The following is a 14,883-nucleotide window of genomic DNA, read 5'->3' on the forward strand; positions in this document are numbered from 1 at the left end:
ACTCGCACGCACGGAAACACACCGAGGCCATCGCCACGCAGAGCTGGTGGATGGCTGGAGTGTTCAGATAGGGAGTGTGAGGACACGAGGGTCTCCATCAGGCGGAGAAAAGAGAGGAAACAACAGGGATGCTTTGGGGACGTTTGGCTGTTTCCCAATATGTGGGAGGACGGCTGTGACAACGGCTATTTAGGAGGAGAACAAAGCAAGCCGCTCCATCAGGGGAAGGCAGGGTACTCTTTAGGAGGAGCATCACACACACACACACACACACGTTGTTATTTTGCCTTTTCCCTGCTGAACCTGCCAGACTCACCTCTCTCAGACCAACCCCTTATTAGTCTCAGCTCTTCATGTCTCTCACTTTTCTGCACGCTCACACGACATCACGCTCTCCATCTGAACGTTTCTCCTCCTTCAAACCTCCTTCCAGCTTCTTCTGTCTTCCGTCAACCTTTTGTGGGAGGCGACCACATTTATTTGATCTAAGCATAACGTTAAACTAACGCCCTCTGATTCCATACTGTGTTTTGTTTAGGCTCAATAAAGCTCATTAAGCTCATTGTCAGTGTGAGAGCACAAATAAAGTAAAAACATAAACGAGGGGTTGATTAATGAGGTCTGTTATGGGGTGGCAGCTGTGTGGTATTAACAAAAACCATGAATCTTTGCAGTAAATTGCTGGAAATAGTTTGTGAATATGGAGAAATAGCAACACAGACCCAATTAAATCGATGCTGCATGGGTGAGAATGAATCACCTACAGTGTTGGTGAGACCCTGAGCACAAGCTATTTCAACCAGAAGAAAAAAAGAAGAGAGACTCGTCAGACTTGATAGCGAAAGGATAAAAATAGCACCCCGTCATCCACACCAGTACCAAAATAGAATCATCTTCACCTCTAACAACCCCCCACCTCCCCTGATTTTCTCCCTTTATCACCAGCTATTTCATTTGCTCCCCCCTTTTCTCCTGTCACTCCCTCCATTTACCCGATCATTCTCTTACTCTAACCGCTGTCATTTCTCCACTTCCAGCATCACTCAATCTTTCCTTCCGCCGCTAATCTGCCGCCTCTTTGGTTGTCATGGACACCGTGGCTGTAAATGACATCCTCCCTTAGCCTGTTGTTGTTTGTCGGACTCTGTGGTCGCACCAGTGACCAATTGCTGAAGGTTTTCGAAGTGAAACGTGCATTAAATGGAAGCTATAATTTGAACCACCAGGGGTGTCTCAATTTAAAGAATAAACCGTATAATGTGTTGGGAAATAAATGGTGAATCAAAGCAATTTCATTGATTGTTTAGCTGTAGCTACTTAACTCTTTTACAGGGATCAGGATGTGTGTAGTGCTCTATTTATTGTTGGGCTAACTGAGGTTTATGTTGCCAGGCAACAGCGCTTGCTAATTAAAAACGCTGGAAACACTATTTGTCCTAGCTTGATATTGTTTTCATACATTTATCTAAGTGTATAGATCAACAACTTGTCTTCATTATTTTTGCCGGTATGCCAACAGCGAAGCGCTGCCATTTCGCACTCACAGGCTCAAAAACAGGAAAAATTACAACAAATGTGAAGAAGAGTCCAAAAGCCGCGAACAGGCCCCTACTTCACCTCTGCTGTGCTGCGTGGTATCGCCATTACTGGCCCGTTGACAGATGGGACGCTTGGCCACAGAAACTGGCAGCTGTAAATATCCAAACCAAACATATGGCTGATTTGGCAGGAACGGGACATTTTGGCAAACAGTTTATTTCCTCCTTCTAGTTTTTCTGACCTTATGTAGGAGCATGTGTTGTCATTAACGGTCATATTGAGAGACTATTAAATCAACCTCAATCTCAGAAATTTCTGCTATCTTTTAAAATTTTAATCTCTGTATTTCGTAACTGCTGTTATACCGAAATCTGTATCTGCAGCCTGGCGAAAGCGAGGAGTTAACTTACTCACACAGAGCAGATACTATAAACGTCTGACAGATGTCTGACGAGGGAGCTGTCACACAGAAAAACGCCTTTGTCGGCCGAGCACGGTTCTGCAGGCATTATCCGAGAAAACACGCTGTAGAAGAGAGCCGATGTCCAGGTCAGAGTTGTCAGCCGGGCTCACGATGACAGACCCAACTGACAGCTCTCTGCTGTGTGACAAATGTGTCATGACATGCACCATGCAGCGATTCTGACAATGCTGTGACCCGGTTCATTGGCAGGCTGATCGCTAATCAGATACCCACCCACCTACGCTTTCAAATGGAAAGAAGCTTTTACCGTGAGCTGAATGACGCTTTTACAATATGAAACATGTTTGTGGAACTATGCAGACAAATCTGCTGCAGAGGTCTGCAAGTCAGTTGGATGATCAAATAAGCTCAATTGTAGATGCTAGTTGACTTTAAAATGGTCAAAGTGAGATTTTACTTGAGGCTACAGTCCTTTCGAATGCAATTTCCAACAGGTGACAACAATGACACTAATATCCGGGCGATCGACCCTTTAACTCCAGCAGGTTTAGTGGACGTTGGACATGTCTGTACCGTCTTCACAGACTTGTTGGAGGAAGCAAAGGTGGCTCGAACACAAGGCGCACCTGCTTTTGCGGACCTGACGTTCCATCCGAATTTGTTATGAAATCCCAACAATCCCACCTGATGAAACTCTGCCGAATTAATAAATCCGATGGCCCGCAGTGCAGTGGGTGGTGTGTGTGCAGCGCATTGTCTTGACAGAATAAGGAACTGTGTGGAGGAACTCCTACAGCGCTGCTATGAATGGTTTGGTTAACATAAGCCTCTCTGCCTCCCACAGCGTGTTCTCTCATTTTTAACTCCCCCCTCACACACACAGAACCCCCGTACGATCGCATTTAAAACGTGCAAGCCGTTATGCAAGACCGGTGTGACTGGCCGCTTCCACCGGCAGACATTGGTCCGCTGTTGATGAATATGAGCTGTTTGAGTGCGTTTTACAGTTTCTAAACGTTTGCTTTTTTTATCTCTGAACCAGAACCACTAATTGATTTAGGTGAATGATTCACAAGCCGCTGAAGAAGGGAGGCGTTGAACCTAAACTAAAGCTTTAACCTTTAAATGTAATATTAGCCTGATTGGACTGAAACCACTTGACAGCCATTTACAATTACTTGACAGCACCAGTCCTGTATTACGTAATATCCACACAGCCACGCTGCTGCTGTTTAAAACAGGTCGTCAGTAGGTCAGGCTTGGTTGCTGCTGGTTACAACATTGATTTTGATGGCTTTATTGCAGCAAATGTTTTTAAAAAGTGCCCTCCCCCTTTTGCTGGTATGCTGTTTGAGAGTGGATCTGCTGTATCTTATACATCCCATCACATCCGTCTTGACATTTATTTATTCACTCAATTTGCTTGTCAGAGATTCCAACTGCTGCCTGAAGCCCCGTTAAAAAAAGGTGAACAGCTGGAGTTAGCTGGCTTTGCAACTACCCAGAAACTACATAATAGCATAATCTCATAGGTGTCACTTCAACAGTGAACAGGAGTGCGGTTATACCTTTACTGCAACTGACCACTAGGGGGCAACATGGAAAACTTTGCCTCATTTTCTTTCCTAACAAAACGTGTCGTGTAGGTACTTTGTTCCTCCATCTCTGTGACTGAAACAATTTCATTTCGCTTGGTTCAGGACAGCTCTGCCCAGGTGTGTTTGAGCTCTATTTTGCAGAAGCCTGTTCGGCGCCAGCGGCAGCCTGTGCACATAATTCACTTTCTCAGAAACGCTGCTGCTCTAATCTAATTCAATTGCGGCGGTAACCTGACGGTTCGTAATTGAGAAACATTCAAGTGAACATCAACTCGGCTTCCATCAGTCGCAGTGACTTCGCACTCGCAATTTAGCTGCATTTAATTGGATGTGAGTTGCACTCAGTATCAGGACCGCTTTCATCTCAGCCCAGTACTTCATCTGCTCTGATCAGATACCAGATTGGACTCCGCAATCTGAGACTCTCTATTGAGTCTTTGTCCAAAGACACCGCCTCACCTTCCCAAGAGGCAGAGAAGGTTTATTCCTCTTTTTATTATCTGATAGATGGAATAAACAACTGACAGATCATTTTTGTAAGCGATAACATGTTCTGGTCTGAGTGTGGACTCATTGACCAGAGGAGCAATGGGGCTGGAGCCAGTGACAGCCTGACCTGGGGTGGGGTCCTCAGTCACCACAGTAACAGCTCGGGGGGACGCATCCTCCCCTGCTGTGTCTGAACTCATCAATCGATCAGACAACAGATGGGAAATACAATTGGAGAAGACAGGTCTGTGTGTTTGTGTGTCTGTGCGTGTGTGTGAGTGTGTGTGTGTGTGTGTAAGAGAGAGAGTGAGAGAGAGAGAGAGTCTGCCAAACAGACATAAGGTGTTGCTGGCTGAAATTCATGTAGTAGTGGCACGTTTGGTTCATACACATGAATGAACACATGCGCGTGCACACACGCACACACACACGTACACACACAGATTGTGGTTTCAGTTTTCACAGGAGCATTCAGATGCTGGTTTGACTCATCTTTACCAACACTGGCAAAACAATGGCAAATCAAATAAGAGGAAGAGCAAAAAAAAAAGACAGTGAGGAAGAAAAGATAAAAACAGCAAGCAGAGACATGAGCATACGTGAGGAATAAAGGGATAATACGATGTGGCACACGGATAAGAAGGGGAAGAAAAGAGTAAATGTGATAACAGGCTGTGAAAATGAAGCATTGTCTCTCTCCCAGGCTGATATTATTGGTGGTGAAACCATCTTGTGCAGTTTTCAACTTTGCTCTCCCTCCTGACTAGTGAGGGAGCAGCAATAGTCCCCTTTTTGACGCTCAGCGAGACGGGGTGGGGTGGGGGGGTGGGAGTGGGGGTGCATCAATCTGTGCAGGCAGCAACAATGACGCCACCCCTGTTTCAATGAACGCCAGGGGTGCAGGAGGTCCAGCTACTAACTGTACATGACAAAGACCCGCAGCACACCTAAATCAGCCTCAGATCATGATGTCATAACAGACATCAACAGAGGAGACAGGAGGCAGATTTATGTTTGACGTGTTTCTCTGAGAGGAGTTTGATTTATTCTGAATACGTGGCGTCTGGTGGTTTGTGAACCATGTCTGAAACACGAGACGTACCTCGTTTAAGATGGCGTGAGATTTACATCAGAATGTAATGATGATATTTGTAGCAGAAAATTAATTTTAACTGTCCCTTTAACTTTATTACTTTCAACTGGTGTATCAATGTAATTCCTATCTATTGGCCTTTGTTAGCATTAGCTCCTATATAGGAGAACATACTGAATTATCATACTTTCAAGTGCATCTTTTTCCACGAATGCCAATCGTGTCATTGGCCTCGATCCTCGAGTGTTTTGCTCTCTTGTCCTCAAGAACAGGCGATCATCATGGTTGAAAACATGTGTAAATAACAGAAACACGGAGTATGGATGTGACACCAGTAGTAACATGCCCGGATTGTGTCCAGTCACTTCCTGGTAGAAAAATTTGACGCAATCATACTACTCTGTTTAGTATCATCTGCTGATGTCACGACCAATAGAGCTCACAGATTCCTCCCCTCCTCTGGTACACGTTAGTGGCACAATCCCTTGAGTGGGTGTTACCGTCTGTCAACTGGTAGCCAGTCTAATAGCGGGCTTGCTGGAGGATGAGGTTGCCAAGGTGCCAATTACTATGTACGATAACACACAGAAAAGTCCCTTTTAGCTCAGAGCCTTTCTCCCTTCTTCTCCCCACTCCCCTCACTCCACTTGTTGTCTTTTTATTGCATCAACCTCCTCCGGACCTCAATTCAAAACCCAGTGGCTGGCTGGCGATGTAAGGAAACTGCAAGCATTGAGTTATTCATACCTCGCTCCCACTCGCTTCCCGGTGTAACGCGGATCGTTGTGGAGCGGCGAGGCAACTTGCTGAGCTAATCATCGCCTCTGGTCTTGACACTTTTACTACATGGTTAGATAATTATATGTATTCATGGGCACAGAGTAAGTAAAAGATAAAATACTGCACCAAAACAAAGGGTGACTCTGCAACATTTGCTGTATTGTTTCTCATGAAAGAGGGCAAAAACACCCTCCAAGGAGCTGAAACCTCAGGCTACTGTGTCATTCCCCTCACTTCCTGTGTTCTCAGAGCTCTGCATATAGGCAAACATTGTATATTAACAGATAATAATAAAACCTAAAACCAGTAGGCAGTTTTTTTTGCTAGTATAGCTGAGTGATGTTTGCATGCATGAGCGTGGGTAACAGGAGCTCCCTGTCTGCCCAAGCTACCCATAATTACTAACTAATAGACAGCACAGGTGGCTCATTTCATGTTATTATCAGTTCTCATAATTTTCTCTTGCTTTCTAATAAAGTTATAAACCTCAAGTGACTGCGCATGGAGACGAGAGTGTCTAAATTCTGCGTAGCGATGGAGAAAAACAGCACGAAGGCTTTTTTCATGAATTTTCTCTGCACAGTTGGAGTCACAGTTTAGGGAGGAGACACCCCAAATGAGCAGCTGAAGCACAGATAAGCAGAACAAAGCCTGTAGATGTTTTTTTAAAAATGACAAGAGCATGCTGACCTTTCTACCAGGAGATGTCTGCACACATCAAGGTGAGTGAAGCGCAACAGGGGAGAAGCGCAGAGAGCTTTTTAACAGCCCTGTACTTCGATCCCCCATCCTCCCTGATAATTCCCCTCTACATGCTTCATTTCTTGAGCTGCCCTGTCCTTCCCCTCTCCAACATTAAACTGGGAATCTTTGAGAAGCTGGAACACATCAATAATTAAGAGACCGAAATCATGTAGAATTCTCTAAGAACCCTGTCGGACACCCCTTGTAGCTGCGATCAATATTTAATTTCTGTGTGCACGTGCCTGCGTGAAAACGAGGATGTTCCCAATTCCACACTTTTGAAAAAACAACTGGCACCAACATGATCAGATAGCCTTGATACCACGTCACCTCCTTTAACCCCAGCCAAAAGATGAAGATGAAGAGCTAAATGTCAAACCTTTCCCTTCAGATCAGCGTTCCATACTGATAGTTATGTACCGTAATGAGGTATAAATATCTATGGCAGAAGATATTCAGCAGAATGGAGAGACACTGAATATTGTTTCACTGGGGTTCGGGTGTGTGAATCCTCATTTATGGACCAATATGAGAAAAACAGAGCCAATAATCCAAAAGGAACAGTTGCGTGACTCTTGAACGTTTCCACTAGATACACGGAGATTCAGCCGTTATCTGTTCTGTGTTGAGCCAACTTTTCAAAAATGACTCAATATTAACACTAAGATGCCGACCTAAATAAAGATAGATTATTTGTTCCGATTCTACAAAACATAAGGTTTCAGAAAAGCTAAATGACTTTTAGGAACTATTATGTCTTCACTTTGCTCGAGAGGAGGGCTTAATTAACCCTGAAATGGAGCCGAGCACCAGATGGTGACGGTGATGGTTTTGTTCGGGGAGATCTGGTGACGTCAACTTTTAAAATACCACGAACGAGACACAAAGAAGCTAATTAAATTATTAAACCGATTAATTCCAAAGCCCCCAGCTGAATGCTGGGGGCTTTGGAATTTCTCATAGGATGGTTAACCTTTGGTTCTATGTACACACACACACACACCACACACACACACACACAAGCACAGGCATATACTCACCCACTAAGGACCACAATGAAATCCATGACGTTCCATCCGTTCCTGAGGTAAGAACCTTTGTGGAACACAAAGCCCAGAGCGATGATCTTTATACCAGCCTCAAAGCAAAACATGCCGATGAAATAGGGCTCTGTCTTCTCCTGCAGAGGAAGAAAGCAGTGGGTCAGTTTGTGTCGTCTTAGAAAAAAATAAAACAGAATAAAAAGAAACCTTCATTAGTTTAAGAACAGGTTGTAAAGAGCTCACCAGTCTCTTCGACATGGGTGTTTTGTCCTCTCCTGGAAGGTGCTGCTCCAGAGCCAAGACAATACAGTTGGCGATGATGGTGGTGAGGATCATGTACTCGAACGGAGTGGACCCTCCAGTCAAGGAGCATCTGTCTGTGGTTGAAATTCTCAACATCTAATCAAACATTTAACTCTTTGGTGATGCTCTAAAACACACAAGCCGTGTAATTGTTTTGTTAATGAGCTGTGTAATTTGCAGCATTTTGACTTTAGTACTTGTAGCCACTCTCATTAGGTGAATGTGGGATAATTTTCTCGAAGAATTAAAAGTGGTTTTTACAAGAAATGGCGGGGGAAACTTGTTCTTCTTGGACACACGTTGCACAACAATTCCGAGGTGACTCACTATCGCCTCCCCAGACAGACGTGGAATGACAGCTGGAACAGCGTCAACAGTGATAATCTTTACAGAAAACTTAAAGATGTGTCAGAAACTACAGAAAAGTAAAGGTTATATTTATTTCAGCCAACTGAGGAAGTACTCCTATGTAGATGTCGGGTCTGGATGTGTTTTTATACATCCTTGTCTTGTCTCCTAGACCTTCCGAGCAAACCAAGCCTTCAAAGAAAAGAATAAAAAGAAATAACATGACTCAATAAAGTGCTGCAAGGCCGCGTTTTTACCTGCAGCATGCTGCCTGGCTGTGTAGTATTCCTTAGTGTCATATTACAGTCAAATGACTCTAATAACTCATCAAATTTGCTGAGATTGGATTAGTCCTTGAAGCAGACATGGCATGCCCATATGGAAAAGGTAACGCTCTACGGCTGGTTTTTAGGTGTTATGCCGAAATAAATGAATAGCAGCAGTTGTAGCGCCATTAGGCTAGAAGATCATGGTTGATTTTATGATATTGTTTTGCTATTCTTTGATGGGATTTGTCAAAAACCGTATAAATTAGTGTTTTGCTTTGCCAGCGGAACTCCTTCTTTACAAGATGACACATTCCCTGATGGCGCCTTCTCGGAGCAGCCCCCGACCTGTCCAAACACCGCCGTGGTCCACATGATCTGCATGGTTTCAACAGGCTGAGAAACACAATGCCAGCAAGACTGCAATTACAGCGCCGCATAAGCCTGCAAAGAGAGACGGCGGCTGACATCAGAACAGAATTAACCCGGCATGCTAGCATCTCTGCAGCTCTCCTGCAGACGCCGATGCACAGATGTCGGGATCAGCTGGACATGAGAGACTTCATGGCTACTAGACACAACCTCAGAAACAGAATCTAGGCAGCAGAGGCAGCAAGTAAATCCGCAGCATGAACACGGACAGATGCAGAGATGACAGGAAGGAATGGCATGAGAAAATGAGAAGAAGGATGATTGTTGATCTGCGCAGGTGAGGATGGCACTGGAATCAAGTCAGAGGCTCGGGAGACAAATGGGCAATAAGGAGGAGGAGGAGGAGGGGAACACCAGCCAGATAAACAGCTCAGGGTTACTTAGGGACAAGGCAGCAGTGAGGAACAAACCATCGCCTTTTACACCCACCCACCCAGAGATTGTTGCTCACACTGGTTGGTTCCGTGGCGAACAAGTTAACAGCTGAGGAAAACACACCAGCGCAAGATAAACCACAGCCGTCTGTGTTCAGCAGCGGGGTTTTACCGTCACCGAGATCATGCTGCAGGCAGACACCACACCCTGCACTCCAAACACACATGCCAGACACCAGGAGAAGAGGGGGGGGGCATTATGTAGGGACGGAGGCAGAAGGAGGTAAGAAGGGGCAGGAAGGGAAGAGAAGACAGAGGTATCCACGGCAACAGGCCAGCCTCAAAGCCAAAAGTCAATGCTGGAAGATGCTCTCTTTCTCTCTGTGTCTCATGCACACAAACAGCGCTGTACTTCTATCTTTGTGAGGACGTTAATAGACATAATGCATTCCTTAGTAGCTACCATGAACCTTAACATCAAAGCTAAATATTTAACTGTGACCCTAACCCAATTCTAACCTCGACCTTAAAGTCATGTCTTAACCTGCCAAACAGTCCTTTGAACTTGTGAAAACCTGCCAAAATGTCCTCATTTTGCTGGTATTTATATATATATATTATATACATATATTATTCTGGTACTTAATATGCAGCAAGCACCATGAGACACATAAAACTCTATGACATTTATGGAACTTTCTCTGACCACTAACCTAATCTCAACATATTGATGAATCATCTTAAATATAGAATTCATAACCATCTGCAGGAGGATGTTTTGGTCGAACGTGGACTGAACCAGTAACTATACCAAAACGTAAAAGACGGGACTAACGCCTGCGACCACTGCGGAGGCGTTCGTATCTTCCCTGTCGACTCTCAAACACGGACACCATATGTCCGCAGAAGCACTGTGGTTTGTGATTCATTGCACTGCAGCATAAGTCACTCAACAAGTGTCTCCATCACGGCTCCTCGGGGCCGCTCTGCCGTGTGACACTGGTCACAGATCGTCTGCCCGCTCTGGCAGCGTGGCGTCTCGTGAGCAACGCTGTGAGTCACGGTGACGTCGGCGCGCTGCCTCCATTCTTCATGCTTTCATATAAAAATAGACGTGGGGACGTGCGGCGTGATGCAGGTGCGTCTGTGAACACGCTCACGATTATTATTATTATTATTATAGAGAGGTGAAAATCAATGTGACTCACAGGCATCTGGGGCTGGCTTATTGAGAAACAATGAATGATTAACTGCATGTGAGAGCAGGTGTTAAAAACAGAGAAGAGGATTTTAAATACAAGCACAATGCCAATAATGTCAGCGAGATCCGGCGTTGTGTTGATGCTGGTTAAGTCTCAGGAATAAAAATGGAGTTTTGCTTTTTTTTTGTTATTGAAAATTCAATTATAACATCCCAAAATGAAAGATGGGCTGCACTCAAAGGAACAAAGGTTTGTCGGTAATTGCACATTACTTTTGCTGTGGCAAGACACAGATCTGGACAAGCCTAGGAAAAAGATCTGCTTGATTTATTATTCTCAGGAGCTCAGTGGTCTCCATGATTATCATATGAAAGAAGTTTGGGTCAAGCGAGACTCCTCCTACAGCTGCGCTCTTAAATTCTGAGTTTGGGCTGTCCTCATGAGGCACTGAGCAGAGATTCATGAGCAAAGAAAATGTTTGGTTTTTGTATTTGAGATAGTGGGAAAACTGAACAACGTTCCGTTCCCACAGTATAACTCATGGTCCCCGGTCCACTTTATCCGAATTACAGAAGATGGATGTTGTTTTTTCATGTACTGAACAAATGTATAAAGAGAAGATTTTAGAATCTTATTACTAACCAGTAGAGCTTAGATTGAGTACTGGTAATCATCAGGTAATGGCCTCTTTGTTCCTTAATTGCTGTGTTTTAGAACACTGTTTAGAACACAAAAATAAAATGTTCATTACAAAATCATGTCCAAAAGGTCTAATTATATAACAGATAAAAGTCTAAGAATCAGCAAGCCTGTGGATCTTTCTGTGTGCTCTGATGAAACAAGCTCTATTAAATCCATAAATCAATTATTCAGAAGTGTATCTTCTCAATGGGAAACTTCCCACTGCAGGGGTGGAGGCCCAGTGGGGATCAGACAGGAGAAGCAGCTGCCAGTCCTCCCCAGGCCTGCCACACAAAACTCTGGCCATGGGTTTAATGAGCCCTGCCCCCATCGACCGCAGCCTCTGGCAGGTAGGCTGGTGACTGCTTTTAGGCGCATTTAATCTGCCGGTAATTGTGCACAAGGAGACATGAGGACCACACATGCTGTTGAAAAAGAGAAAGATCTGGATGGTTCCTGAACACATCACTCGTGTAGTATTCATAGGGGCAAAAAATCTGCTTTCTATGGCGACATAACAATGGTGAGTTGTGAAGGCTGACCTTTTAAGAGATGTCCTACAGAGGGGTGTGTGTGTGTGTGTGTGTGTGTGTGTGTGTGTGTGTGTGTGTGTGTGTTCTTGTACACGCCATGTATAGAGGACGAGAATACAAATTTTATCCCCAAAATAAAGACATTTTGGTGCAATGAAGACCTTTTGTCTGGTCTTCTAAACTTAATGGTGAAGTTTGCTGACTGCAAACCTTCTTCTTAATACAAAATTCTTAGAATTCATATCGAACATCTCTCCATGCCGTTCAGTGCCTAATGTACCCAAATTGTAATTGCAAAATGAAACGAATTGTTTGAGTGAGTTGAATGTATCTGATGAAAGCAATATGAGCAGATGAATGGACGATGTGAGATGTGCCAGTTGCTCCCTAAATGTCCATAACCACCATCACAGAAAGCTGGAAATAAAGGCATGAATTCTTGTCACATTTCTCGCAAACTGGTATGGTCCTTGTAATATTAACAATTTAACAAAAAGACATAAAAATAGGAGCTTTTAGAGGCCTGGTGTGTAACAGGTCTCAGGCTAAATGCTCAAATTAGGAAACAAACTACCGCCATCAAAAATATTACCTATATATTGATTCAAAGACCAGGTTGTAACCAGATGTTTGTTGTCTGGCCAAATCGGTTGGTCAAACGGCTCATTATGTCTGCGTCCAGCCAACAAACAAACGGGTTCGTACAGTATTTACCTGCAGCTCAAAACTTCAGAGACAACAGAGAGGTGTTGTCAACATACCAGCTCTTAGACACACCAATACAAGAGCAGCTCCATACACACACACACACACACACACACACACACACACACACTTCAATCGCAGCCAGAGCTGCCGAGACAGTGAAAATGTCACACGTTTGCATCTATAAATAACCCAGTTTTGAATCGTGGTGAATAACAAATTTAAGCTTAAAAATAAGTGTGGCTAAAAGCCTTATTAGCAAAAGTAGAAATACAAATGTGTGCATCACTTTCTGCAGCTTTAGCTCATCCATTAATGCTGCATGTGTAGTGAGCATGGACGTGTCAGACGGTTCCTTCGCCGTGACGAGCGAACAGTACAAGTGTGTGAATCAAGACTGGATGTAACAGAATACGACACAGACATCATAACATCTCATTGCTGTTAATGTTTGTTAATCCGATACAAGAGAATCCATTAGAGGTAATGAGACACTTTCTCCATAACACCACATTAACCTGGAGGTTATTCAGTCCAACCTGGTTTTCTCTGATCACTACAGCACATGGAAGCCTTTTTTAAACTTAAAATCAGCTGTATTGTTCAACCAGGTAACACGTCTGTTGGTGCAGCCATTGATGCGTTACATCCGCTCAGAGAGGAAGAAGAGCTTCTGAAAAATAACCAACATAAACCTCATCCACGGCTATTGACGGGACCGGATTCAATGACAGGATCACGATCTTTCTGCTTTTCGACCAGCATTGAGCCAGTCAGTCTGTCAGGAAGATGCTGAATGCAGCTGAACAATAGCAGAAAAGGGGCCACACCTGGCCCGAGCACCTGGCGAGCCACAAAGCAGCAGCACAAACACACCGCCGCTGCAAGATCGCATGTGGCCACCACGCTCAGCAGCAGGCAGAGGAAATAACGCGGCCTGTGCCCTTTCAGCAACAAAAACGTGAGTCATATGGTTGGACAATGCAGCCCAGTAAACAGTCATGTAGCAAGGTGTTTGGATGACACACCTTCCTGATTAGTCTGTAAAAGTGGTCGGCTGCATCTACTTACAACTTCTGCACTTGAGCCTTCAGCTGGTTTTCAATTGAACGGGACAAAACAGATCCTACTGGGTTTGCAGCAGGGTTTGCTATTTTCCTTCCAACACAGACTCTAACTGCAGGCAATTTTCCCATCAGTAGGTTCATGGATTGAGCTGCTGCGACCCCACACACAAAGGTCTCCATAGTCTTTAAATATGGAGAAAATCTGTCTTGATCTTCACAATCTTCCATGTAAAAAGATCTTCCTGCAGGTTTTTGCATCTCAAACTTTGACTAAAACGCATTTGGGTTCTCTCTCAGGTTGAATAGAGCAAACTGATTAAAACTCCCGCCTCTAAATGTGGTGTGTGTGTGTGTGTGTGTGTGTGTGTGTGTGTGTGTGTGGTCCTCGCTGCATGCTGTCCATGGTGCTGAAACTGCACAGAACCCGGTGAATAATTTGGCACCTTTTTTTGTAATTATGTGTAGTTAAACATATTAATCAGGGTTTCGTTTATTTCGTCATTATTTTAAAAAAAATGACGTGTGTATTCGTGTAAACAACATTTCCCTCGGGGACATTCGATTTTTTTACACCTTACCCGCTTTATTTGCACCAGGGATCAGAAAAGGATATGGCCATTCCGTGATTTTCTTGGCGTACTTCCTGACCACGTTGTCCTCCCCAAAGATGAAAAGAGACCTGTTGACGGTGAAGCAGTTCTCCCTGACCGGGATGGGGTTGTACAGGGCCATGGTGCGTGCACGCTGCGCTTTGGTTTGCTTGAAGGCTGGGGAGATGCCACCTGTGGACACGGCAGCCCCATCGCGGTTTCGGATGCGGTCGGAGCCTCCATCCCCCGAGCTCAGCAAGCCCGGGACATCGTCCCCGAATCGGGCCATTCTGTTGAAGGCAAACGACACGGGAAGGGAGACAGCGTGAGACAGGAGACAGGACCAGGAGCTCAGCCTCCTACAAAGCTGGGCGCGGCGTGGAAGCAGCGGAGATACCGGGAATCCTTTTAGTCCATCACCACATTTATTCGCAAAATAATAAATAAAAAAAAAAAAAAAAACGCTTCAACTCCGAAATGTTTTTTAAAACAATTAGGTCCCCCTCCCCAGTGGATCCACTGAGGAGTTACGATTGTTCCTTTGCTGCGCGCTCTGCGTAATGGGGGAAATGTTCGAATCCTCAAATCACAACAGGTTTCGACTCGCTTTAAATCCCCTCAGATAACAGCTGCAGCAATAAAGGAAACGCTGCAACAGGTCACGTCTTCAGC

At 44.5% G+C, this 14,883-nt stretch overlaps 1 protein-coding gene across 6 annotated transcripts in view; it reads right to left on the minus strand.

Annotated features, from left to right (window-relative positions):
• The window catches only part of LOC130528540 (voltage-dependent R-type calcium channel subunit alpha-1E), a 59,248-nt gene that overhangs the window by 26,284 nt on the left and 18,081 nt on the right, over nt 1-14,883 (minus strand). For all 6 annotated transcript variants that reach the window (XM_057038044.1, XM_057038042.1, XM_057038043.1 and 3 more), the window contains exons 3-5: nt 14,235-14,501; nt 7,954-8,059; nt 7,708-7,847 (exon numbers count right to left, since the gene is read on the minus strand). In XM_057038044.1, coding sequence (XP_056894024.1) covers nt 7,708-7,847; nt 7,954-8,059; nt 14,235-14,501 — 513 coding nt within the window. The remainder of the gene's footprint in view (nt 1-7,707; nt 7,848-7,953; nt 8,060-14,234; nt 14,502-14,883) is intronic.

This window comes from Takifugu flavidus, chromosome 7 (assembly GCF_003711565.1).
Source record: "Takifugu flavidus isolate HTHZ2018 chromosome 7, ASM371156v2, whole genome shotgun sequence".
Taxonomy (NCBI): Eukaryota; Metazoa; Chordata; class Actinopteri; order Tetraodontiformes; family Tetraodontidae; genus Takifugu; species Takifugu flavidus.